The sequence below is a fragment of the Macrobrachium nipponense genome, chromosome 29 (assembly GCF_015104395.2).
Source record: "Macrobrachium nipponense isolate FS-2020 chromosome 29, ASM1510439v2, whole genome shotgun sequence".
Lineage (NCBI taxonomy): Eukaryota > Metazoa > Arthropoda > Malacostraca > Decapoda > Palaemonidae > Macrobrachium > Macrobrachium nipponense.
The window spans coordinates 21,314,178-21,341,659 of NC_061092.1; the positions used below are offsets into that span (position 1 = coordinate 21,314,178).

Genomic DNA, 27,482 nt, shown 5'->3' on the forward strand with positions numbered 1-27,482 from the left:
CATATATATATGTATATAACAAAAGACCAAATCAGCTTTGTAGTCTTAACTGAAACGTTCTACACTGGAAAACAACCTCATTTAATTCTTAATAAGATAGATTTTTGCCATCACTGGCAATCAACCAACTGTACACATACACACAGCAGTTCACCTAAAATTATTCATTTAGGCGACGTCTTGTCGCCACGAAATCTCGGGTTGTCATTATCAATAGTGATCAGATTCAAAAGGCAACAGCTCCTTCATTATCACCAATATAATCAGATAAAGCTTAGATGGCGGTTCTAAGTAACAGGAGAATTTGTTCGACGAATTTCCAGACAGAAGGACTATATATTATATTTCCCTTCCTACACAGTGAGTGACCTGAGGTCATTTTCACTAATCTGGTCCCTCTTCGCCACGGCTTTCCTCAGGAGGGGCTTGAAGAGCAGGTGAATGGGATTCAGATAAGTGAACATCAAGATGGCTATTATGAGTGCGTGGGCCTGAAACGGAAAATTGGATGGCATTAATTCGTATAAATGGAAAATCCTGTGCGATTAGAGAAAAGTCTAATATATATATATATCTATATATATATATAGATATATATATATATATATATATATATATATATATATACAATAATTATAATATTATATATATTATATATTATTTATATATATATATATATAGATATACTATTATCTATATATATAATATATAGATTATATATATAATATATATATATATATATATATATATATATATATAGATATATATATATACACGAGCGTCTGTTGTTTGTATGTAAAGCTACATGGGATATCAGAATTTATTCAATCTTATTTCACAGGTGATGAAAGCCCTATTAAAAAAAGGGCCTGAAATGGAAAGTTGGATGGCATATGAGAAAAGTCTATATATATATATATAATATATATATATATATATATATATATATATATATATATATATATATATATATATATATATATATATATATATGTATTAAAAAATCACAGTAGATGCACGTGACTTCATAAATAAGCGAATACCACGGGAAATGATAGTCAGGAATCCAAGCGCTTTCGTCTTTATTCAGACATCGTCAAGGAGCTAATGAGTAGCTCCTTGACGATGTCTGAATAAAGACGAAAGCGCTTGGATTCCTGACTATCATTTCCCGTGGTATCTTCGCTTATATACTATATATATATATATATATATATACTATATATATATATATATATATATACATATTATGATACATAATTATGTGTGTGTGAGTTTGTAGAATATATATATATATATATATATATATATATATACTTATCTATATCTATATATCTATATATATATATAATATATATATATATATATATATATATATACAAACTCTCACACACACACATTCGAGGGTCTGTTATTCGCCTGTAAAACTAGATTGGAAACCAAAAATTTATTCAATCTTATTCCACTTGCGATCATAGCCCCTATAAACAAATAAGTTTTAACTTTGTCGCTTCCTTATGTACATTAATGCATAATATCCTTCAGGACGGAGATACTTACAGCATAGTACATATGCTGTGCCCATTTGAAGTGAGGGTATTGCAAGAATAGAAGCGCCGATGTGACAGTGCCGTAGATTCCCAAAAGTCTGTTGAAGTGGTCTGCTGGGAACCTGAGAATAAGCAACACAATCATTAGGCAAAAGTGAGAGAGAGAGAGAGAGAGAGAGAGAGAGAGAGAGAGAGAGAGAAGAGAGAGAGAAATAATATATCTCAATATATGGTCATTACTTTCACAGGAAATGCTAACAATCATACATGATAATTATGTAAGTCAATTGAGGGCAGTTTATTGATTTCGAATTTGAGTGCGAATGTTAAATCTTCTGTCAGTGATTAGTGACGTCAAGGAAAATTCAATGCCGAATAATAACTGACAATTTTTTGCATCATTATTCGATAATGCAATATCAAATCTCTCAAACACACACACACACACACACACACACACACACACACACACACACACACACATATATATATATATATATATATATATATATATATATATATTATATATATATATATATATATCTAATAAAAGGAGCCCATAAAAACACCAAAATATAGAGAGAAAAGTACTATATTTCAGAGACTGCTGTCTCTCTCTTCAGGTAGATGAATGAGAAAAGTTTACAGAAAAGGTGGTATTTATACCAAGAGGTCCATCCACAAACAAGCCAATTTAGGTCACCCCCGCTGATAATCTTCCTTTAATCTTCTTAAGTGTTGGTTGAATGAAAACGTTGTCGATCGTATCTGAAATCCATGCTCCTTTTGAGATGTTCATTACCTGCCTCTCTTTTATTAAGGCCGATTCCATCATTTGACTCTTGTACCGGCAGTTGCTGCTATAAATTACACGTGACAAATTCCAGTTTATTCTATGGTTATGTTCATTTATATGGTTGAAAATAGCCGAGTTCTGTTGTCCATACCTAACTGACCGTTTGTGTTGTATTAATCTCTGGGGAAGTGATTTACCTGTAAATCCGATGTAAGATTGGTCACAATCCTGGCATGGGATTTCGTATACCCCAGAGTCCTTGGGAGATGTCTTTTGTTGGACGTTAATCAGGGATTTGGCTAAGGTGTTTGGGTAAGTAAATACAAAAGGGTTCGATTTTTCGTCAGTTTTTCGTAAGTGTTTGTGTCGTTTACAAAAAACTGACGTAAAATCCCCTCCAAAACGTTCCCACAGAATTTTTTCGGAAAGTAAGATTAATTGGCCAAGACAAAAAGAGTATTGAACTATTAGAGAAATTTAAAGTAATTAATCCTAAATTACCCTACTTTTATGGCCTTCCCAAAACTCACAAAGACAATCTTCCATTCAGGCCCATCGTTTCATGCGCCGGAGCTTTCAATTACAAAATTTCTAAATGGTTAGCTGGCCTCCTTTCCCCTTTTTTAGGCACTTTTTCTCCCAGTCACATTAAACATTCGGAAGATTTTTGTCACAAATTCAGAGAAGCACATATACCACTTCACAACATAAAACTTTTAAGCCTTGACGTAGACTCCCTATTCACAAAAGTACCAGTACAGGACGTTCTTCAGTTTTTAAGGGAAAAATTATCCCCCTATTCAGATCATTTCCCATTGGCGCTTGACAAAATAATAAAGTTAGTTGAATTATGTGCATCTAATAACGTATTTTCATTCGGGGAATCATTCTACAAGCAAAAATTCGGGTGTAGTATGGGTAGTCCTTTAAGTCCTGTTTTAGCCAATCTGTACATGGAATACTTTGAAACTACAGTAATAAATGCAATAAAACCCAAAAACATGCTGTGGATGAGATACGTGGATGATATCCTAACATTTTGGGATAATAGTTGGGGCAATTTTAATGAATTCCTCTCAAAATTAAACGCATTAGTGCCCAGCATCAAATTTAAAGTTGAATGGGAAACAGACAACAAAATTCCTTTTCTTGATGTTTTAATAATCAGAGACACGACAGAATACAAATTTACCATATACAGAAAACCAACGTTCTCACTTTCATACATTCACTACTTTAGCTATCACAACATTACTATCAAGATAGGTGTAGCTAGCAACCTGTTCTTAAGAGCCTTGCGAATTTGTTCCCCCAGAATTCCTGGAAAAATAATTTGAACTAATTCGCAAGCAACTTTCGTCTTTAAAGTATCCTGAACATATAATTGAGAAAGCAATTCACAAAGCAAACGTAATTTTCTACCGACCCCCTAAAGACAAGACCAGAGACACACCCAACAATAAAATAATAATTCCCCACCTGGACACGATTAAGAGAATAACCCACCCCCTCGGAAAATCGAACCCTTTTGTATTTACTTACCCAAACACCTTAGCCAAATCCCTGATTAACGTCCAACAAAAGACATCTCCCAAGGACTCTGGGGCATACGAAATCCCATGCCAGGACTGTGACCAATCTTACATCGGATTTACAGGTAAATCACTTCCCCAGAGATTAATACAACACAAACGGTCAGTTAGGTATGGACAACTGAACTCGGCTATTTTCAACCATATAAATGAACATAACCATAGAATAAACTGGAATTTGTCACGTGTAATTTATAGCAGCAACTGCCGGTACAAGAGTCAAATGATGAATCGGCCTTAATAAAAGAGAGGCAGGTAATGAACATCTCAAAAGGAGCATGGATTTCATATACGATCGACAACGTTTTCATTCAACCAACACTCAAGAAGATTAAAGGAAGATTATCAGTGGGGGTGACCTAAATTGGCTTGTTTGTGGATGGACCTCTTGGTATAAATACCACCTTTTCTGTAAACTTTTCTCATTCATCTATCTGAAGAGAGAGACAGCAGTCTCTGAAATATAGTACTTTTCTCTCAATATTTTGGTGTTTTTATGGGTTCCTTTTATTAGATGGCATTCTGTTGTTACAGAACATTTTTACCAGTCATATATATATATATATATATATATATATATATATATATATATATATATATATATATATATATATCTATATAATATATATATATATAGGCGAGCAGTTCCGTTGAAATCGAAGACGAAAAAGGTAGATATAAGGAAAGTGTTTGAACATAAACCGGTTTATTTCTTAAAACTAGTTCTGTAACTAGTCGTATGAAATACGAGTAGTCTCGTGCTTGGTTCAAACACCAGCTCCAGTCTTTGTTATGCGCGCACACGCGCACACACACACACACACACATATATATAACATCCTCTATATATATATATATATATATATATATATACACACGTATAAATATGAGAGGTTGGTGTGGCTCTGTAGTGGAGCACTGACCTCTGATCTATATGGTATAATGTCTGGTTCGTGCCTTGCCTACCGCCAGCGCAGCTGAAAGTCAAGAGGGCTAATATATATATATATATATATATATATATATATTATATATATATATATTTACTAATTATATATATAACACACACACACACCACACACACACACACACATATATATATATATATATATATATATAACATATATACTATATACTATGATATATATACACATATATACTATCATAATACACACACACCACACACACACACACACAACACACACACACACACACATTATATATTAATATATACTATCATAATCCACACACACACACACACACGTATATATTATATATATATATATATTATATATATATATATATATATCTATATATATATACTATATCTATATATATATATATACTATGTGTCACACCTTCCATTTGTAAATAATATTCACTCTGTCTTTTCTTAGCTATGGCTTTCATTTTGTCCTTTAATAGATGAGTATTCCGCTCTATGACCCTTGTTATTTATTCCAAAGCAAAGTGAGCTGGTGTGAATAACGGCCTTAGCATTAACTAACCCCTCCATTGTTCGTCTCGAGAACAGGACTTAGAGATTGGACCACCACGTGGAAAACCGGTTTGTGACTGCCAGACACCATACAGTATCAGCTTATAATTACGTAATCTGAAAGTCAGATGCGATCACGAGTATTTGGCGTGGTTTCAGTAATGAGATTCAAAACAATATCTTTTGTTCACATGCGTTCAGCATATTGTCCGTATTCTAATAAGACATGAAAACTAAAAGTATGTCCTTCCACAATAGTATGACCAACTTTCTTTAATATGTTTGAGAAACTATATATTTTCTTTACGTTGATTCAAAACAATCTCTCTTTTCTTCAGATATGTTCAGCACATTGTCCGTATTCTAATAAGATAAGGCATGAAAACCAACAATATTTCCTTCCACAATAGAATGACCAACTTTCTTTAATAATGTTTGAGAAACTGTGTACGTATTTTGGTTATCTTGATAGAATGGGTTCTATGGGGGCACAAAGTAGGTAACGGGAACAGGTTTCTTTTAGGTTGATTTACACTGAGAATAATACAAGAATGTCTGCCCAAATAAGCTAAATGAATATAAACGATTTAAACGAACATCTGTGGGGTTGTTGCGCAAGTCACAGGAGACTCCATTCCCCTGATAAGACATCTGCGCTACATTTAGTATACGGGCTTTCCTAGGAACATTCTCATTGCAGTATGTCCTAAAGATTTAATTTTCCTCTTTAATTTCATGTCACATTCTCCTCACACCTCACTGCATTTTTTAAATTTTTTTCACGCCTAGGAATTTTCATCACTTCCATTCGACGCCAGCTAGTACGATTCTTTATTTCCTCTCACGGCTGTCATCACAGCAAAGGTTACAAGGTGGCGATTCACGTTACACTGCAACCAAGTAAATATAGCAATACACCTTTGCCCCGTAGGAAGCTATAGTACCGTCAATGATCCTCACAGGCTGCACTGTATGCATTTCTTAAAGGTCTCTGCAGCCTCCCTTCGCCCTCAAGCTGCAACCCCTTCCATTCCTTTTCCTGTACCTCCGTCTATACTCTCTTTCTTCTTTCTGACTTTCTACTCCCTCTAATAATTGTTTCATGGTGCATCTGCGGGATTTTCTTCCTGTTAAATCTTTCAGACATTCTTACTGCCACTTTCCTTTCAGCGCTGAGTGACATCATAGGTCCCAGCGAGTGGCCTTTGGCCTAAAATCTATATTCCATTTCCAGTTCAGTACTCCTTTGGTGATTGTCCCCTTTTTCCTCGGATCAAGGTTTAAACACGCAAATTTCTTCAACATAAAATCTTAAACATATCTGCGAGTCTCTGATTCCCCTACAGCACATATATAATGATTGGAAGCCCTTCGGACCCTCTCCAAGCAGGAAGGAACTACGAAAACGGCAGCTGAACCCTCTAGCTTTGCGGGTGAAGCCACCGCCATCTTGAATTCAAGATGGCGATGGTGAAGCTGGGTCCTTACCTTATCCTGATGTAAGCCGTGGACACAGCGAAGACGCAGGGCCTGGCGATGACCATAGCAGCCAGGGAGACGTAGATCGCAATCGGATGGAAGAACAGCAGGCAGGAGTACATGATCGTACAGCATATGGACGTCACTAGGAGGGGACAGAAGGACGCCTGGACTTCCTTCACCCTGCGGTCGAGCTCGTTGTTTGCTGCAAGGGAACGAAAAGAAGGTTTAATGAAATTAAGACTAACTCAAAGGAAAACTTAAAAGTTTCTCCGTATGAGGGTAGTGCTGTTAGTGTACCGTGTAGACAGACATTACTTAAGGCTCTTGGCAGCGTCAGTTCGGCCCCTATCGTCTCATCAAAATCTTTCAGTTTCTTTGTGATGTATAGTTATTTTTTATTTTTATTTTACATATAATAATAATAATGATAACAATAATAATACTCATTTACGGAATGCAAAAACACATTCTTGTAGAGAACACGAAGTGTTCCACACAAACACTCATATATTAATACATACACATTATATATATATATATATATATATATATATATATATCCTATATATATATATATATATACCAAACGAGTCACAAAACTGTACACGGCAAATATATACGTAAAAAAAAAACCTTTCCTGCCTGCCTTTTTTTCTAAATGTAAAAAGCATATATATATATATATATATATATATATATATATATATATATATATATATATATATATATATATATCACTCACGTGTTTACGCTTAATCAGGTATTTATTTTCTTGTGAGTGCATAATTGTGTGCAATTCAATTCCTTCTGTTAAAGGCCACGTGAACGTGCAGATGAATCTGCATTGGATTTAATTTCATAGGAAGCAAGACATGAGGCTCAGATCAGCGCATGGCAATATCGTGTTGACCAGCCCCAACGCAACTGCTAGTGAACCAAAAAAAAGATTTCCTGGCACGCAAACTTGCTTTGCCCTGGGATAAAAAAAAAAAGACCAGCCACCTGTTGTTGTCAATGGAGCCTGTTTTGCTGCCTTGTAAATAGTAGTCAATATTTGTGTTTTGGAAACGATAGCCAGTATTGGTAATGATAATAAAAATAAAGGAAATCGTTTGTTCTTCTGTGTTCTAAATTTTGACAGTTGATTTTCCACGGCCAAATAAATCATAGCTTTTCTTTTATCTTTAACTGATTACAAAATCAGGTTTCGATAGGTAGACAATGAACAGATCAGTATCGAAATTACATGAGCCCAATGCGCGAAAATGATCTAAGACTGTCGGTTAGAATAAATAGTAATTATTGCAAGTGCTAAGCAACGCCAGTGAATCTACAGTGCTTTAAGCGAAACCGCCAATGCCAAGCACAAACCTTATCTATATCTGTGCATCGAAGTGCAAACCTATGAGAGAGAGAGAGAGAGAGAGAGAGAGAGAAAGAGAGAGAGAAAGAGAGGTTTCGTCTCCTAGCCCAAAACAAATCATCTGAGCAACTTAGAAAGTTCGTTTCAATCAGCGCACTACGTGACCCACTGCACGCCTTCGCTATTGCAGAAAGTAACGCTAAGGAAGGAGCCGCAATTCCCGAGGGTCGACCTTGGATTCCGGGGTCCGCGGCTGACGTCAAACGGTCGAGTTCATCTCACCCCCTGACGTAGATGCTTCTTTCTTGATCTCTTGATTCCGGTTTTGGGCTCAAGCTGCTCCCCTGTGTGAACTCCGACGACAGGAAGTAAACAAAACATGCAGCAGATCACGTAGGTCTGCCTGGTGCTGCCAGTCTGCTTGATTGTTTTATATAAATAAGCATCGCATCGACTGTTGGTCACCGAAGCCTGTTGCCAGTCTATTTGGCTTCACTGGCTGATTGTGACGACATTTATGTGTGTACTAGACTGTGGTATGTGCTTAGTTGTGAAGTAAAGTAACAGCCATAGATTACAAACAATTTTTCGATTATGGTCTCATGAACCACAACTGGATAGTAGTGACAGTAAAAAATATTACAATTAGAACTTTCGTGAACCTTCATTTCCACTCTATGTCAGGAGATTATTTATAACAGTCATCTTTGTACACAGCGCTCTAAAATGCCTTGTCATGTGTGGTGGGAAGATTCATAGGTTACGTACTTAAGCGAGGTCTCTGCTCACGAAGCATACTCATTGGAGCAAAATAATGTGATGAATTCAACGAAGGATCTTTCCTAACCTAGGTCAGTGTACTAGGATATAAACACAGCCGTTGTATGCAACATTATCTCTCTCTCCTCTCTCTCTCTCTCTCTCTCTCTGTATATAACACACACATATATATACATTAAGTAAATTTCATTTACAATTTTGTGAATTTTTTGCAGATAGATCTGGGTGTAAATTAACGTTTTTTAATTTTTTTTTCTATAATAGACGATTCTCGATTTCACTTTCAATCGACGTGCTAAGTCCTTTACTTCCTAAGCACTTCTCACAGAAAGTAAAAAAAATGCAACCTAAAAGTCACTTACTACTTCTGCCAGCTCTGCGGACCATGTAATCCGTAAAAGCGCCTCCAATTGGACCGAAGAACACTGTCACTAAATTGCTGTAACTGAAAATTATGGCGTAGAGACCAGCCTCCGACACGCTGCAGGATGAAGCTGTAAAGGAAAAAAAAATGTATATGAGACAATTATAAATCGGGTTTGGGACAGATGAAATGAAATTGGTTACAAGGGAAGGTGATAAATTCACCATTACCTTTTAGCCAAAAGAACGCAGACTCTTACATGAGATAGAAAAGGCAGATAATATTTATAAAAGATAGAAAAGACAGATAATGAATAGATTTTTAAGATGAACAATTTTATGATGTCTAGTATTTTCAGATGCATTTTTATCAGCCGGCGGGTTACACGGAATGACCCTAATTGTAAAATGAACTTTAAAATAAGATGTATTTCTTTGAATATAAGAAAAAAAACTGCCAGAACGAGCATATTTCTCCAACAGATATGAGATTTTAAGCAGGTCAGTAGAAGTACACACACACGTGTATATATATATATATATATATATATATATATATATATATATATTATATATATATATATCTATAGAATATATATATATATAGATATATAGATATATATATATATATATATATACTATATAATATAATAATATATAATATATATATATATATATATATATATATATATATATATATATATATATATAATGTGTGCGTGTGTTTCTATATTTATAGTATCTAATTTGTAGCACAATAATTTGTATGTTTTATTATATTTTTCACGTATAAACAGATTTAGAAAGTAAACCTTGAAACATATCTCTTTCCTTCTGCTGCATCCGGGACTGAAAAGGAATGAAAAAGGCTTGATTTTATGTGAAAGAAATGTCTGATAACAATACGACAGACAGCAACAGGAGACTGAGCTCTGGCAACTGACAGCCAATTTGGAGGGCGTCCAAAATCTTCGCTGTGCGTCATGAATTAATGATGCAAGATTTTATTCACAGACGTCTATTCCCCCATCTTTTTTTATTCTTTATTTATTTATCTATTTTTTTTTTTTTGCATTTTTAAGGCATATCTATTCTTTTGTATTTTTTTTGTATTTATTGGCATTATATCCTACGGAAACTTATTTATTGAGTAAATGGCTTTCGCAACGATTACATAATAATAATAATAATAATAATAATAATAATAATAATAATAATAATAATAATAATAATAATAATATTTCTTGCCATTTTAGTGCATGTATTCCTTTTGTTTTGCTCTTTTTATTTGTAAGCAATAATTTTGTCCTGTGGAAACTTAATGAGTAAATGGTCTTCGTTAGTGCTGCATAATAATAATAATAATAATAATAATAATAATAATAATAATAATAATAATAATAAGAATAATAATAACAACAATACATATCCTCCTTTCCTTACCAGTAACCCAGACGTTGTAAGATTGTTGATAATTATTGATTGCAAAGAGCGAGACGAAGAACCACAGCTGGTGCAACATCGAAGATCCGGACCACAAGCTCGATGACAAAGGCAGCTCTTTGGACGGGGCCTCCTTCGTTAGTTGAGAACCTGGAACAAAAACAGAAAATTTAATGTTTGTTCATTTCAGAACTTTTACAATGCTTCGGTTTCAGGTTCTTGTGCAAGTTTATTTACTATAAATAAATGTGTGCTCATTAACGTACGAACATGTATACAGAGGCAATAAGTCACAATATCCTCGTTTGAATATGGATATTATATTTCACGCGCTAAATTAAAAGTGACAGAGTTTGCCTTTGGGAAGAGTTCGAACCGTTTATGACAAATCAAATAGATCTATGAAAACTGTTGCAAGGATTCAGTTTCCGAAGACTGACAGTAAATGAGCGAATATGTGTTAAACAAAGACAGCAAGTCAGTATTGGATGTATTATTGAAGTTTCTGAGAAAACGAAATCTAGTTTCATTCTTTTTCTTATTTGAACATCCTCCTCCTGCGGCCATGTCAGTAAAAGTCACAAAACAAATACTTCAGGATCAAGCAACAGATTTCGAAAGGCCGAGCAGTAAAGAGAATTTGAAAATCATGACTTACTTTGTTCATCGTTGGGTACGTGATGGACGGGCATTAAGAACGACAGGAAGACGGACAGGGAACTCACAGCTGCTAGGCACCAACATACAAGCGATCGCTCGATGCCCATCGTTGCAGTGTACTGCAATGAGATATCATGTTAATTAGGTCACCTTGAGATACCCAGTGGCTGTTTAGCGTCTTGTTTATGTGCACACACACATTAATATATACGAGTACATTTTTAATTTTTACTTGTTGTATTAAGAATCAGGCTTTTATTTAATGTCAATATGTATATGTTTTTATGTCAAAAGACTGAATATGCACATTGTATGTGCGAAACGTCTCTAATAAATGTTCTTCCTTCTGATGTGGTTATCTTGGTTTCCTGAATGGTTGTATGTGATATACCTGCATAGCCTCTCTCTCTCTCTCTCTCGTCCTCTCACGTCGCTCTTCTCGTCTCCTGCTTCTCTATCAGATATTATATATATAGATTAATATATAGTATAATTATACATACAAATATGTATATGTATATATGTATGTATTCATACATGATTACAACAATCTGTATCTATTCTGCCTTTACCCCCCTCCCCCCAAAAAAATGTGTTTCTGTCTATCGTAAGTTCCCTGCTATTTCACAAAGCAAAATCAATTTCCTGTCGGAGAATTCTGACCGATTTTATTGAATTTCTTTTTTACAGACCTGAAAGATAAGGAAGAGCGCCGCTGAGGCAGCGTACATCCCCGTCAGCATCGTGATGGCTGTAGCCCGGTGAGCTGGGAACAGGTCCCCGAACTGCATGACGCTCATGCGCACTTGGTTCCCTCCCAGGGCCACAAAAATCATGGCTGGGAACAGCCAGTGGGGTTGTTCTGTGAAAGGGAAAATGGTTAAAATGAAAGATCTTGAAAGATAAGCAGGTTTAAATAAAGAGGATTGCAATAAATAAGAAATAAATAAATAAATAAATAAAAGATGCAAAATTAACGTACAATTTAAGTAAATGCACCAGTCTGAGTTTGTTTCTATCCAATATAAACAAAATAAAAAACCACAGATATCAAAAAATAATAATTCTCAAAATTATCCTGCTACTTGACCGAACCTAGATGATCTAAAAATAGTACTCACAAGCACTAATTTTTGACCATGCTAACAATGTATCTATCGAGCAGTTGCCAGTTACTGAATAAAATACGATATTAAACCCGCCCTAGGGCTTATAACGGGATTCGTGAAGACTAAAACCGCCTTTAAATGTGTCAAGAGCAGAATAAATAGACCAGAGTGTTTATCGCTATGGCTTCTCATGTGAAGACAATAAATAGCTTGCCACGAGGTCTCGTTTTAAAATTAGATGGCTCATTTTACAATAATAATTATGAATATTTTCCGGAAACGGAGCGATAGTGATTGATTTCTGTAAACTTGCGCCACCGTGACAATGGTCATCGACGAGAAATGGAGAGAAAGTGGGATTCTCTTCGAAATTTATGTAAGTAGACATCAAGAAGCCTGTGCTAACAATCAGCACGAAGGGAACAGCTTTTATGTAAATCAGCATTGTAGAGAACAAAAGACTACGAGCAAGATGCACACGATTGCAAACTGAAGAGACTTTTCGCCAACGTTGCGTATTTTCAGCGCTGCATGTTTTTCAATAGTCTGGTCTCTCTCTCTCTTTCTTTTCATGCCACGCTACGTACTTCGCTGCCCCTACGGTATTGCATATTTCTCTCAGCCCAATCCTCTCTCTGTGCTTCTCCTTTTCTCTCAATTTCCTCTCAGAAATCGATTAAAAAGCGAATTCAAATAAAACTGAGAACTGGCCTCCCGTGAGCAGGCAGCTATTTCAACCATTTCCCGCCATTTCTGGAGGGTGATTAGGAATACATTGAAAATAATCGGTTAAAAAAACTTATAACCTCAATACCGAACTTAACTCATTTAGCAGTTGGCTGCTTGAAGAGGTAGTTCTGTAATGCTCGTGGCGTCTGATATTTAACCTCTAGTACTACTCCTCCCCAAATCTTCTAATCATCACTCAAACCTCTTTGCTTAGTTATGATTACTAAATCCTTTTCAATTTGTCAATGCAATGATTTCCTTTATATATATATACAGCACACACACACACATATATATATATATATATATATATATATATATATAATATATATATATATATATATATGCAATGATTTCCTTTATATATACACACACATATATATATATATATATATATATATATATATATATATATATATATCCAACTAAGCATTTGCCTCCACCAGTTCAGCATCTGATGATTACTTCGCCCAAAAATCCTATGAACAATGTCAATATCCAACAGAGTACCAATCAAGTTGAGGGACAGGAGCCTTTCGTGAATCAGTGTGAACTTTCACACGCACGCATTAACACACACACACACACATATATATATATATATATATATATATATATATATATATATATATATATATATATGAATGCCTTTTACAGTAATACAGCAGTATAATATGAAGATAAAAAGGCCCATAAAACACTATTCGATCGTTAACGTTCGAATAGTGTTTTATGGGCCTATTATCTTCACACACACACACACACTCATATATATATATATATATATATATATATATATATATATGATATATATATATATATATATACTATGAAATACGTTTATTAAATAACGAGTAGTAAACAGAGCAGTCATAACCGGTCATAACCGGATGTGTGGTAACTTTGAACATGTCTGAACCTGCATGACAAGCAGCAACACACTACTATGAGGTTCTCAGTTGATTGTGAGTCGCCATTCAGTTCGGTTGCGTTTTCTGTAGCGGCTCTAAAAAAATGCTAAAGTTCAAGAGTTGAACAAAGTGGCAGTATGGAACTTGCGGTAAAATTACAGAAGCACAGCTTATGAGAATGACTATATGTCTCCCTGTCTCGTGCGCGTGTGTTTAAGTGTAAATTTAAGATTCAGAGTTAAACCAGTGTCTAGAGGGACAAGGTTTGGGTCGATTATGCCGTGAAGACGAAAACGGCGGATGTGTTGAAACAGCTGACAGAAATTACTACAGGCCTTCGATCAGTGGAAAAGGAGAATGCAGCAATGTATTAATGTGCAAATGGGGAGTAGTATATTGAAGGGGACAAGAATTAAATTCGTAACATATCATTAAAGGTGAGTTTAATCAGTCTTGTTATTTATCAGACACATCGTGTGTATATATATATATATATATATATATGTGTGTGTGTGTGTGTGTGTGTGTGTGTGTGTGTGTGTGTGTACAATCTTCAACTGGCTTTATAGCAGCAGCGTAGAGGCTATTATATTTAATTTCTGCTACGCTGAGCGATAAATTACTTTATATTATGTACGGGGTAACCTTCATTACTTGTTCAAGACTGAATTTAAACACGCATCATTACTTGAATTGTGTTGGTTGAAGATTATCGAATTTCATGTAACAATATATACCCAAACAGTAAGGTAACATGGTGGTACAACTCATGACATACCTGCGCTTTCGATGTTAGTTAACACAGTGGTGACATTAACTTCATGGTACAAGTCGAGGAATTAAAAGATAAATTAATTCTTCATCGAATGTTGGAAACTTCATGAAATTTAATGCTCACAAACGAAAGACTCGGGATAAATTGTTATTACGGGCGTCATATCACCCCAGCCATCAAGCGAACTTTCACTCGTCAATCAATCCTTTATGGGGTTTTATTTATTTATTTATTTGTTTAATTCCTTCTTCACGTTTGTTAAGACTACACTGTGGGGGCTGCAGTCTTTCTCAAGTCTACCTGTCTCCTCGTTAGCACTACGTCACTGGGTGTAGTACCCGTCCACCAATAATTTTTGTCCTTGACATTCATTTAAAAGATATTGTTTTCGACCGTTTTCTGTTTATCAAGTCGCGGTTGCGTGTTTACCAGTTGCACTTACTTTCTTGTTGAGAAGACGATGTGGATAGGATCACGTAGTCTTCCATTACTGACGTCATCACTTTGAATCCTCCCCCCACCACCACTCAAACCAGTTTAAGGAACCTGTATTTTGATGACCCCTGCTCTGGTTTCTTTGCGCGCGAGACTATTGAAGAAGTCTACGAGGAACAATTACAAGAGGAGAGTGCGATACTCCTGCATAGGTTTTTTTTTTCTTTTTTATGAGCACATAATAGTAATCAAGAACACTGGAAAAAAGAGGAAAGTGTAAATCACGGAACAAGACGAATGCAAAAGCACTGGCTACATCAAATTGCCTAAATGTTTAGACAGAAATATAGATAAAAATTTCTCCGAAAAGACAAGACAGTTGTTACGTGTGCACTACAGATGTAGATGTTAAATTACTGAAAAGAATATGACGATTTCACTGAAGAAAAGAAAAGAATGAACTATGGAGCGATTTAAAAAAGGTCTAGAGACGCATTGTAACTGTTGTCTTCTTGGAAGGGTCTTTCCTCACAAGCTTTGAGCAACAATGGACAACCCACGAACACCGAATTATATAGTGGGACCATACGAGAGAAAGTGCGCAATTCTGAGAGAAAATTATATAGTATAGTGAGAAATGTCACATGCCCTGCTCACAATGTCTACAGAGAAAAAAACAGCTCATTTGAAAAAGTGAAGGACAGTCCCTGTTCGAAGGCAAACCATTACGACGAGACAGAATCTCATAAAACCGTTACCACGAGACTGAATCTCATTAAGTCATCAGTAATACGCCCTTTTATTGCGAAATCTGAAGCAGTTAAACTTTCCCTCCTCGCAATCTTTATTTACTAAATCAATTACAACCTTACTCTCTTTTTCTAGTCTAACGGAAAATATTCTCAATCTAACTATTATAGATTATAGACTACTCGAGCAGTTCAATGAAATATTGTACAAACCCGTATGAAAACGCACGCATTTATGTAATATTTCATTAATAGTATAATATATATATATATATATATATATATATATATATATATATATATATATATATATTATATATATATATATATTATATATTGACAAAAGCATTTGTTTCATTCTTACCTTTCGTTGCCATTCCCAGGAAAAGAAATCCCATGGCCAGCATAGTCCTGAAATCAGACATAAAAAGCAATCAAGGAGAGTGCTTCTACAAAGGAGTAATCGGGTGTTTGCGTATCAATTGAATATGGTAAAAAAAGAAGAAGAAAAAAAGAATGCTTTATTGTGTATTGCAAAGCAGATATATATTTAAGTAGTGTGTTTGTGTATTTGAGTATATAAGTTTGTATGTTTATTCCTGGGTGCACATATACTTATTGGTGACGATCGTACACATACTTGTACCGATATGACCTTGTCAACAAATTTATAACATATTTCTGACAATAGCCTTGTTTCGTTATATCTCGAACATAGTTCAATGGGAGTCTGCTGCTGAAATTTTGGATATTAATAGCATAATAACTGTCTATTAAAACAACAGTAATAATGAAGATTTTCAATAGAACAGCATCATATTTAGTTCTTTTTCGTGAATAAATCCTTATCGTGACATTACGTAACACAATAACAACGTGCGTTACGTAAACAAAAAGCGAAATGTAATGCTGCTAGGAGACAAAAAAAGAAAAACGGTGACAACGACAGCCCCTTGCGAACTTCATCGGCAGAAGTTAACCAAAGCAACTGGTTTACCTCTCCCCTACAAGAAAACTTATACTGCTGTTTATCGACTTACCTTTGCATCTGTCTAATAATATATTGCGCCTTTATCTCATTTCTTGACAAATAGCTAACCTAAATTACACCCATTTACATTTCACGTGATGATGATGATAATGATGATTATTATTATTACCACCACTGAAGATGAACCCAGAGAAGGGCTCGAAAGCTTTGTAAAGTGTTTTTAAATTGTACACGAACTCTTAAAATTTTTTTTATTATTATTATGTGGACCCCTTAGAACATTATATATATACTCTCGTGATAGAGAGTTTTTCCCAATTATTATTATTATTATTATTATTATTATTATTATTATTATTATTATTATTTACCCGTCTAAGATCACACAACTGCTTACGCACTCACCCTCCAGATATCCTAGTAACGCGAAGTCCAGCGTGGTGTAGCAGGTATCCGATAAGTATGCCGGGTATGCTGTAGCAGGAAATCGTTATGGTGTAGATAAGAGCGAACCTCTCGTCTTGCAGGTCGCACTTTTCCACCCCGATCTGAAAAAGGTGAAAAACAGAACTCAGCGCGTTATAAATGCTTGTGTTAAAAATTGCGCGCTAGACCCAATGATCATCGGTTGTCATTTGTAATCATTGTTGTCAGGACTCTCATCAATAAAATTTCTATTTCCATTTTATTTGGGTTACCAAGCGGAAGTCTAAATTGGGCTCAGATGCTTTGCTTCCTAAAAGTTCGGTTGAGGGAAGGAAGTGATAAGTTAAATACTTGACCAGAAAATCGAGATTGTAGATGTGGCAAAATGTATGCCACGTTTCTCAAATATGATATTGGAAAAACTGTTTAAAATATTGATCATTAACAACTGTATACATCAAAACCATGTTTAGTAAATATCTCAGAGTAATTCCCTTCAGTTTTGTTATATAACGACGACCTATATTCCATAGAAATTTCCTTAGAATGGAAGTTCGGCAACGCACGTAAATGACTTTCGTCCCAACAAAACCCTCTCCACAGATTGGTACTACTATAGACAGAACATTTTCATCACTGAAGCAAACGTCAGTGTAACGGATTAAAATATAAAATTTATATGTGGCAACGGCCCACGGTATAAAACTAATGAATAGTATCAGCACATCAGTTACGGTCGATATTTTAAAAATATAATTTTTTTTTTTTATGTAGCAATGGCAAATGGTATATATAAATGGATTGAATAACAATCAGTACATTAGTTACAGTCGATGTTTCATTTAACAATTATGTAATTCGCAATCGTCATTACACGTACAGATAACGTAACCCCATTAAAAAGTTATATATAAAACTAATGAATAACATCAGTGCATCAGTTACAATCAATATTTCATAGCAATTATGTAATTTGTAATCGTCATTACACGTATAGATAACGTAACCCCATACGTCCCCATGGTGGGTGTTTCCGGTTTCTGGACTGGTTTTATTCTATCTCTTTCGTTTTTTCCTTTCTTGCTCAGACTTAGTTAATAGTTCGTAAAGTTTTATTACTTCTTAATCGTATGCTCTGGTGGTTGACCTTATCAGGCTGCGCTGGAGGTCTTGATAAGGGAAGGCTTGTGTGATAGCGTTTCTTATTCAAAGTAAGTGATCATTTTTTTTCGAATAATGTATCTATTTATAAACATATGAGTGTGGTACTTTGTATCTCTCACCACACACACACACACACACACACACTTATATACTTATATGTCTATCTGTTACTTGATACATTCATAGAATTATATTTATCTAAGAGAGAGAGAGAGAGAGAGAGAGAGAGAGAGAGAGAGAGATAAATCAACGGGATGTGTAGAAGACCTTTGACACCCGAAAGAATTCCCTCCTACTTGTAGAGCGTCACGTAATCCCCCAGGAGAGCGTTGCATAACAGTTATCATTCTTCTCCGAAATTTCAGGCGAATTCACAACAGAGGCCAGTAAGTGGCTCTGGAGCATGGCGATGACCGAGGAGTTCGTGAGTGCAAAGAATCTAACACAATACAAGACACAAGTGCCACTTTGTGGCTATGTCCGAGACCATGGTTGCGTTGGGGTAGTGCGTGGTCTTTGTATATTCGATGTCTTCTTCAGTGTTAGTTATTATGATGGTTATCATGAATTTTATTTCGTTTCCAATGATTTTCTTAGTTTTCTTTTGTGTTTATTTATCACGAACTTCTTTAACTTGCTTGCATGTTGGTCTACGTATTTGTCAATCGTAAAATTCGCTTTAAAGAATTTCTGTTATCAGTTACTATACTGAGCATTTATGTATTTATCCCTCCGATAATTTGAGGTGTCTATCTTTTATTTTGTTGATAAATTTATTCATTCATCACTCAGTTTATACTGAAGGAAACTAGCGACATATTTTTCGTACATGAGAGAGTTATTAAGACTGATGTGGGGAACCCTTGAGCTCCCACCAAAATAAAGTTTATATGAATTCTTCTCTGTGCAACTGAAATAGATCATACAGTATAAACGAATATAAAAAATTTATTTCTCTCATTTCCGTTTAGATTCGCCTCTTATATTATGGAAGTAAAAGTAAGGAAAATCAGTAAAAAGATCTATATGAGATTTTACTCATACATACATACACACACACCACACACACACACATATATATATATATGTATATATATATATATATATTATATATATATATTATATATATATATATAATATAAAGGGCTTGGTTATAATAAGACTAACGGGATATAACAGCAAATCCCTCTGCTCGCTAATGTGCTTAAGCCTTTGGTTATACTGCCATATTGGTTGTAAATCATTTATTACACTGCAATATGACCAGCACAATGCATTCTGTACCTTCTTTATTCCTTCAGTGCTTGAGTGTTCCAGGTTACAGCAATCATACTTGTAACTTCTTCCCTCCTTTATCGTTCTAGAATTGTAAGCTATTGGATGACCGGGAATTAGGGTTGGTTTTCAAAACCTCTAATTTTTTTGTAAGGATTTTTGATACCCCTAGTTTTTATTGCATTTCTGCCGTGGAAACAGATCCCTGTGGAAAGAGGGGAGGGGTAATTCCTAATGCTAAAATCCAGTTTATAACTGGGTATCTGTTAGTCCAACCCAGAGGAGTCGTGATGTAACCGTGGGCACCTGATTACATAAAGGAGAATAACACGTCTACCCATTTGCTTCGAGAGAGAGAGAGAGAGAGAGAGAGAGAGAGAGAGAGAGAGAGAGAGGATGTTGGAAGACTTGCAATCACAGGGTGTCGGGAACCTCAAGAAATGTTGAACGATTTGTCGCGGATCTTCTGGCTCCACAAGGAGAGAGAGAGAGAGAGAGAGAGAGAGAGAGAGAGAGAGAGAGAGAGAGAGAGAGAGAGAGAGGGGATTGGGTTGGTCGAACATTCTGGGTGGCTTTTAATCACAGGGTGCCAGTTAACTCAAGAAAATTTATGGTGAAGAATAGATCTCTGAAGTACACACACAAACACACACACGCGCACAAAAATAGAGAGAGAGAGAGAGAGAGCAATTTCCATTTATTCTTTATCTTTTTTATTCCATTATATAAATGTGTCAAAATTTATTTGCGAATGTCTCTAGTTTTAGCTGTAGTACCGTTATCGCCGTATGTAGTATTTTGCATGTAATGCTGCACTATGACAAACATTTCACAACGGAACGCTCTACACCTAATTTTCCGGTAAATTTTCAGTTACTTTCATAAACATTAATCCAAATAACCCAAAAATATGGAGCTACTTTATTTTTTCTGAAAAGCAAAGCTGTTTGAGAAATCCACACAAAGTTATTTACCAGACAAAATGAACAGAGACAGGATTTGTCCAAGATTTATTATTGCTATTAACACCAGCCACTTCGAGTACGGGAGGTGTTGAAAAGAGAGAGAGAGAGAGGCAAATGCATGAAGCAAAAGTTGTGAGGAAGATATAGAATATCAGGAACCTAATATTGTATTCATAGAAATGAGAGGAAAACCGAACGCGGCCTTAATTAGAAAGGAGGAGAGAAGAAGGAGAAGAAGAAAGAGAAGAGAGAGAGAGAGAAAGGAAAGTCCCACAGGACCCGAGGAATGCTGAGAACCTTCCTCAGACTTAGCCCGAGGACGCAAAGCAGGAGAGTTCCTTTTGTGATACAGACAATGGGGTTCTGCTGGGCCAGAGTTTCGAGGTCTCCCTAACGTCAAGTTCCTTTTTAGTATCGCGTTCGGAAAAAGTTCAAACATTTTTAGTATCACGTTAGAAAAAAGTTCACATTTTTTAGTATCACGTTAGAAAAAAGTTCAACAGTTTTTAGTATCGCGTTAAAAAAAGTTCACAAATTTTTAGTATCACGTTAGAAAAAAGTTCAAAAGTTGTTTATTTTACTAAAAATAAAAAAAAATAAAAAAATCATACCCTCACTGAAGAATGCGACGAATGCTATTAACTTCTGATATTTTTGGGGTATGATTCTTATAACTTACTGAATTTTATCTGTACACACACACACACACGCACACGCACACGCGCACACACGCACACACACACACACACACGAGAGAGAGAATGATGTCGAGTTTAGTTCGTATAAAAGTCCAGCATAATGAAAGGCATCACGTACAATAATATTATGTAATTGCCAGATCTGAAAGTTACATTTGTTAAATACGTTTCTTCAATAGTTTGAAAAATAGCGCAAGTGCTCGTTAATAAATAATAAGCATTGCATTGAAATCAAAATGAGAAATTGTCAAATCAGCCACGATCATCCTCAAGCCTATTATAAGCAGAAACACGACGATACTGACAACTATGTCCCTTCTTCAAGTCCCCAGTGAGCTCAAAAATCGAAGTCATTATGTAATTTTCGTAATTTTCTTCGAAGCTAATGCTAACATTGGATATCGTTGGGAAAGATATAATCCCTGAGTGTAACAAAAGGACGAGTTCCCCATAGACAGTGATTTGTCTCTCTCTCTCTCTCTCTCTCTCTCTCTCTCTCTCTCTCTCTCTTTGTTATTGGGTTGCTGTGTGTTATGATCAGATCCATGATGAAACGTAGTTCTGACAGTATCATTAATACTGCTGTATTGTTAGGCGTGAAATGTGTGTCTTTTTAAACAGTAAAATGAATAACACATGTTTGTGATATAAAAAAATAGGATTTGTTCGGAATTTATACTTCCCAGTCTCTTCATAATACATTCTGATGCTGTGCAGTGCATTAATTTGATTCTACTGAATTGTAACTCATGAAGAAATTGGAAATTTAATGGATGTTCCCTGTAACCTTCAGTACTTAATGCAGTGAGCGTATTATGTGTGGGGTTAAAGTATCACAATGTACTAGGGAAACATTATCGTTCCCATGTGAATAAGCTGGCCTTGGGCAAGTACGAACTTCTACGCGTCAAAACAGACGGTAAGGGGACAGAGATACAGTTGGTTCTCTGTCTGTCGTTAGATTCAAGTGGGCCTTGTGTCAGCGCAGAATGATGCTCGGAGGAACGACCTATCAAATTGTGCAAGAGAGGAAAGGCGAACAAATACAGTTCGATTTGTCTAAACAAAACATGAAATTCAACGGGCTTAAGATTATTTCTTTCTTTTGTTTGTTTACCTTCATGTTGATCTTATATCTCAGAGTGAATTATTTCTCTCTTCGCCGGATGATAAAATGAACAAATAACTCTCCCATAACTCACCTTATGGCTGCTGGATACGACGAAAGTGTGGTTGAGGCCGTGGCATCTCGAATTATTGTGCGGTACCGCTAAGACCGAACTGCGGAGACTTCCGTCCACCCCCTCCTCCTGATGGTGGAGTGACGGGGTCGCCGTCGTCGTCGGAGCGCCGCAGAGATCACTGTAAATGCCTTCGACTTTGAGGACGTGCACTAACTGCGGCCATCCGAAGACGGCGCCGCCGAAGAGCATAGACTCGATCGCCCCTATGAGGAAGATGACGATCTTTCTCGCGGGTGACAGCTGGAGATTCGGGTCCTGGTTGCACCACATCTTGGATCTTCTTGCGAATCTCGGGTTCCGTCGATTCAAGCGAGACACTGAACAGTTGGAGAGGTGATGTTGTGGCCCAACGTTCGAGTCTGGATTTTTAAAACACTAACAAATGCAAGTCACTCGAGCGACAGGATGCGAAGGAATGGTTATTTTCACTCACTGGCAACCATAGTTTGCTAATCTTCCGACAAAAGTTTCAAGTCACAGGGCAAGATTCTTGTTTTTGAATCAGTGAATATGCATAGCAACCAACCAGCTCTCAGTATATTTTAGCCCGTACTTCAAACGCTGCTGCAGATGTCACACCTTTCTGCTGCATTCAACCTGCAAAAATGAAAACGAAGCAAAATAAGTCACGACTTTAATCAAGACGTTTTACTGAGTCATGCAAAGATATCAGCCGATTTCCAAATACGAGATAATCACAGAACTCGTTTAATTGTGCAAAAAATATGATTACAAACACAATAACTACACAACTACACACTCACGTGTGTATACACATACATATATTATATATATATATATTATATATATATATATATATATATGCATCTGTATATATATGTGTATATATATATATATATATATATATATATATATATACATATATACTATATATATATATATATATATATATATATATATATATATATATATCTATATATATATATATATATATATATATATATATATTATATATATATAATATATATATGGAGTTAGTTAGATAGATAGATAGATAGAGATATAATGTTACTTTTATAGGTAATGTGAAACAAATATATTTTATGAATGACGATCGCTAAACGGAAGTCGCATTCTGCACAGCAATCGCGTGTTATTACAAAGCTCAGTTCCGTAAATTTCACTTTCATCATACAGCCTTAGAGAGAAAGGTCATTCGTCACTAGTTTTCGCCGGTAAGACGCCAATAATAATGATACAAGCACAATTCTCGACTAGTAATACACTTTTATGAATGTATCCGGTCTATTTGGTCTTCATTGGCACTCAGCATCGGTGACATCTTGCAAGATTTTCGAGTACCCGTCTGTCCTGAAGAAATATTTTAAGTCTTATCCTGAAGAACTATTTTAATTTTTTTTTTTTCAATGTTCTGAATAGCGTTCCTCTGTTCTGTCTTCAGCTACCGATTCGTATCTGAAATATGATTTTGATCATCCATTCAGTGCAGGATTTACAGTGAATTATAAATCTTTCCTTTTCTTCAGTGAGATTCAATAAGAGTCAGTTGTGTGGAAGTTTTATCCCAGCAGCGACTAATTTGTGGAATGATCATCCTGATGCCGAGATTGAATCGCTGGAACCTAAGGAAGTTCATGATTTTTAGTCGAGTCTCGCATAGTTCATAGGTAAGGCCCCTTCATATTGTTTTACTTTGTTATTTAACTTATTTTCTTTCCGTAGTTTTTTTTTCTTTCTTAGTCCATTCCTTACCTTTCAGTTTCCTTTAGCATTTTGCATTGCCAACTAGGGTTGCAGCTTGACTCGTATGATGTTGCAGCTTGACTCGTAATGATAATATTCTACAGCACACACTGCTATGTTGCAATGGAGATGAATCATAACAGAGAAGTTTGTCACCGAGTGCTATCTCAACCAAACACTTTTTACATCCGCTCAACACCAGGTCAGGTTCGGCACTGACTGACAGTCTCGAACTCTCGATCGTTGCCTCAACACTTGCAGTCTTTAGTGCGTCAGTCAAATCGGGGTACTCATCTTGTCTCCTTATCTGTCAGGCTGTAAGATAACAGCTCAAGTCCCCTTTTTAGTGGTTCATAATACAGATACGTCTCGAGGCAAGCCATTCTTGTCGTTTTTTTTTTTCTTTTTAAACAAAACGCATGAACTACCAAGATATCTTGAGGAATAGCAGACTGAGGTCGAAAATGTCACTCTCTTCGCTTGCATCATCGCGAAACGGGATCATGCAAACATTACAACTGCCTGGCGGTCACCGGAAACGGACCTGGGAATGAATTTCCACTCGGTTCTCCTTATCAGCTACTCAAGTGATTATCTAAGGAATCCTCTAAACATTTACATAAGCCTCAAGAAAGATTACGAAATGGGTTGAAACCCTCGTATTAAAAAGTACACATGAGAATTTCGTACAGTGGTCTGGGGATTAGTAAAACCTGTTCTCGAGCACTTGTTCTCTTCTCTTGATACTCACCACAGCAGCAGCCGCGTGCCTGTGAACTCAACGAGGTGCAGGCGATGAGTGTTAGGGACGTGGGGTTGTAAAGAAGTTGTAAGACTCTGCGGCTCAGCTGATGCCTCGAGGGCCAAGAGGTTACACCTTTTGCGCATGCGCTCACCCAGGTCCTGCCATTCTAGTTCTCTCCGTCCGAATACGCAGATGTACTGTTACTGTAGCTGGTTCTTCAGTGCAATAGAGTAACGCCAAATATGACTGTTGCGCGTCAGCTAGCAGAATATGTTGCTAGAGTGATCGGTAATGATCTGTAAACATCTAAAATGTTATTTTTGACACTACATTTATTTTTAATTTTAAATTCACCAATTTCCTATGTAATTACAGCATCAATCTTGCCGCAATATTCAGGTACGCAACACCGAGCTACTGTGGCAATTGTTGTGGGAATCACTGTTATACTTGTACTCAATATACTTCGTAATGTTCACACTGTTGGTATAGATAGACATCACATGACACCATGATAGTTCCGCTTATAGTTTCAAGCTCCCTCGTCACCATACGATTAACTTTTGTTGCAGTGCCTAGTTTTTTTTTTTCTTTTAACTGATAGGTAAGATGGGCGAAAGAAGAGTGAGGGCAGTTAGGCCACGCAAAGTATACCATATATACATTGTTTCCGGATCCAGGTAAAAACGTCACGGAAAAAAGTCACAGAAAAAAAAATTCACATTAATCTTTCTTAGATAGTATGTATCCACTTATGCGGCGTGTTTGGTAGAAGCCAGTTGGGGATGACTGTAAAAACGAAAACAAAAGACTGGAAATATCATAAAGATAATGAACGACCCCCAAGAAATATTAGACCTAGATAACCGTTGGGGTCACTATCTAGGAAAGATCTAGAATATTTACTGTTATTAATTTAATTGCTACCATAGATTACTGGGCATTTTTTCTGCGAATTTTCGCTTATTCTAGGAGTAAAGGCCTGTCCACACTAGGAAACATTATTTGCAAACACAAAGTTTGCAAACAATGTTTCCTAGTGTGGACAGGTCTTAAGCCTACAAACTACTTTGTTGTTCTTGTTCTAGTTCTTTTGGGAGGGGGTTAGTGTAGGAAAGGTCTAATAAAGGTGTCTCATGTTGAGTTCAAGATACAGGAATTTTAGGATAGGATAATTATGATTTATTTATTAGAATGAAATTGTAAAAAATAATGTGCATGTTAAACAGTACAGACAAATTATTTCTAATAAAATATAGTGTATTTATTTTAATTTTCGTCGGTGAAACAAGGCTCTATTTGACCGTAGACTTTAGCACGTTTTAATTTATGTTAAATTTAGGAATATCATGTTTACAACTTATGCGTGAAGGGAAAATCTTGCACGCGTCCTGAGAAAGCTGGAGGTCGGATCACGCTTTGTTTTCTTATCCGTGTGAATTGGAGATAAATTATAGTCCTTGGTGTTTTAGTCGCTGAAAGTCTGACGATAAATTACAAATATAAAATTTTAGCCGACTGTTCATTTGAATTGATCGTGTTCTTTGAGGAGAGAGAGAGAGAGAGGAACTGTTTGAGCATTAATTTGCACTTGAAAGAAAGAAACGACAATTATATAACAAACATCATCTATATGCGTGTGCACACACAAGAAGAGAGAGAGAGAGAGAGAGAGAGACGAACTGTCTGAGCACAATTTGTACTTAAGGAAAGAAACGACGATTATCCAGCAAACCTCATCTGTATGTGTGTGCATGCACGAGAGAGAGAGAGAGAGAGAGAGAGAGAGAGAGAGAGAGAGATGGGATTGTTTTTTTGTTTTTTTTTCTAGAGTTGCCTTACTGCATTTTTTGGTGCTGCACTCAAATGCTCCCCACTAAGTAGTGTAGACGCCGGAGGGTCTGTCTACGCCTTTGGTGAGGCGCCGTGCAACTCATTCAGTGACATGGTAATGTATGCTGTGTAGTCAGTGGCTTTGGACTGAACAATGCATAATCCATAAAGAACTAAGCCT

General features: G+C 36.0%; 2 protein-coding genes across 4 annotated transcripts in view; one reads left to right on the forward strand and one right to left on the reverse strand.

Annotated features, from left to right (window-relative positions):
- LOC135206184 (equilibrative nucleobase transporter 1-like) lies at positions 1–25,625 on the reverse strand. Of its 3 annotated transcripts, none has more exons than XM_064237497.1 (11): positions 25,475–25,625; positions 22,957–23,595; positions 17,632–17,774; positions 16,600–16,646; positions 12,220–12,389; positions 11,526–11,646; positions 10,868–11,017; positions 9,424–9,555; positions 6,925–7,120; positions 1,561–1,672; positions 1–491 (listed from the first exon to the last, which is right to left on the reverse strand). In XM_064237497.1, exons 2-11 carry the CDS (start codon positions 23,266–23,268, stop codon positions 354–356), a joined length of 1,521 nt encoding a protein of 506 aa, XP_064093567.1. In that variant the 5' UTR covers positions 23,269–23,595; positions 25,475–25,625; the 3' UTR covers positions 1–353. The 3 variants fall into 3 exon arrangements, with proteins under 3 accessions (XP_064093567.1, XP_064093569.1, XP_064093568.1); XM_064237499.1 differs by lacking the exon at positions 25,475–25,625 and adding an exon at positions 24,880–24,955; XM_064237498.1 differs by lacking the exon at positions 25,475–25,625 and adding an exon at positions 24,733–24,947.
- Positions 14,220–27,482, forward strand: part of LOC135206185 (uncharacterized) — a 289,887-nt gene continuing 276,624 nt past the window's right edge. Inside the window, exon 1 of the mRNA XM_064237504.1 lies at positions 14,220–14,713. The gene's annotated coding sequence lies outside the window, so the exon portion shown is untranslated. The remainder of the gene's footprint in view (positions 14,714–27,482) is intronic.

What these genes read in the sequence shown, in the direction of transcription:
- LOC135206184 (XM_064237497.1), bottom strand. Translation starts at nt 23,268, where the DNA reads ATGTGGTGCAACCAGGACCCGAATCTCCAGCTGTCACCCGCGAGAAAG. An exon ending in CCGCAGAGCTGGCAGAAGTA is followed by an intron (nt 7,121 to 9,423) that starts GTAAGTGACTTT and finishes GTTCCCTTGCAG; the next exon opens with CAAACAACGAGCTCGACCGC. An exon ending in ACGGCTTACATCAGGATAAG is followed by an intron (nt 1,673 to 6,924) that starts GTAAGGACCCAG and finishes GCTTATTCTCAG; the next exon opens with GTTCCCAGCAGACCACTTCA.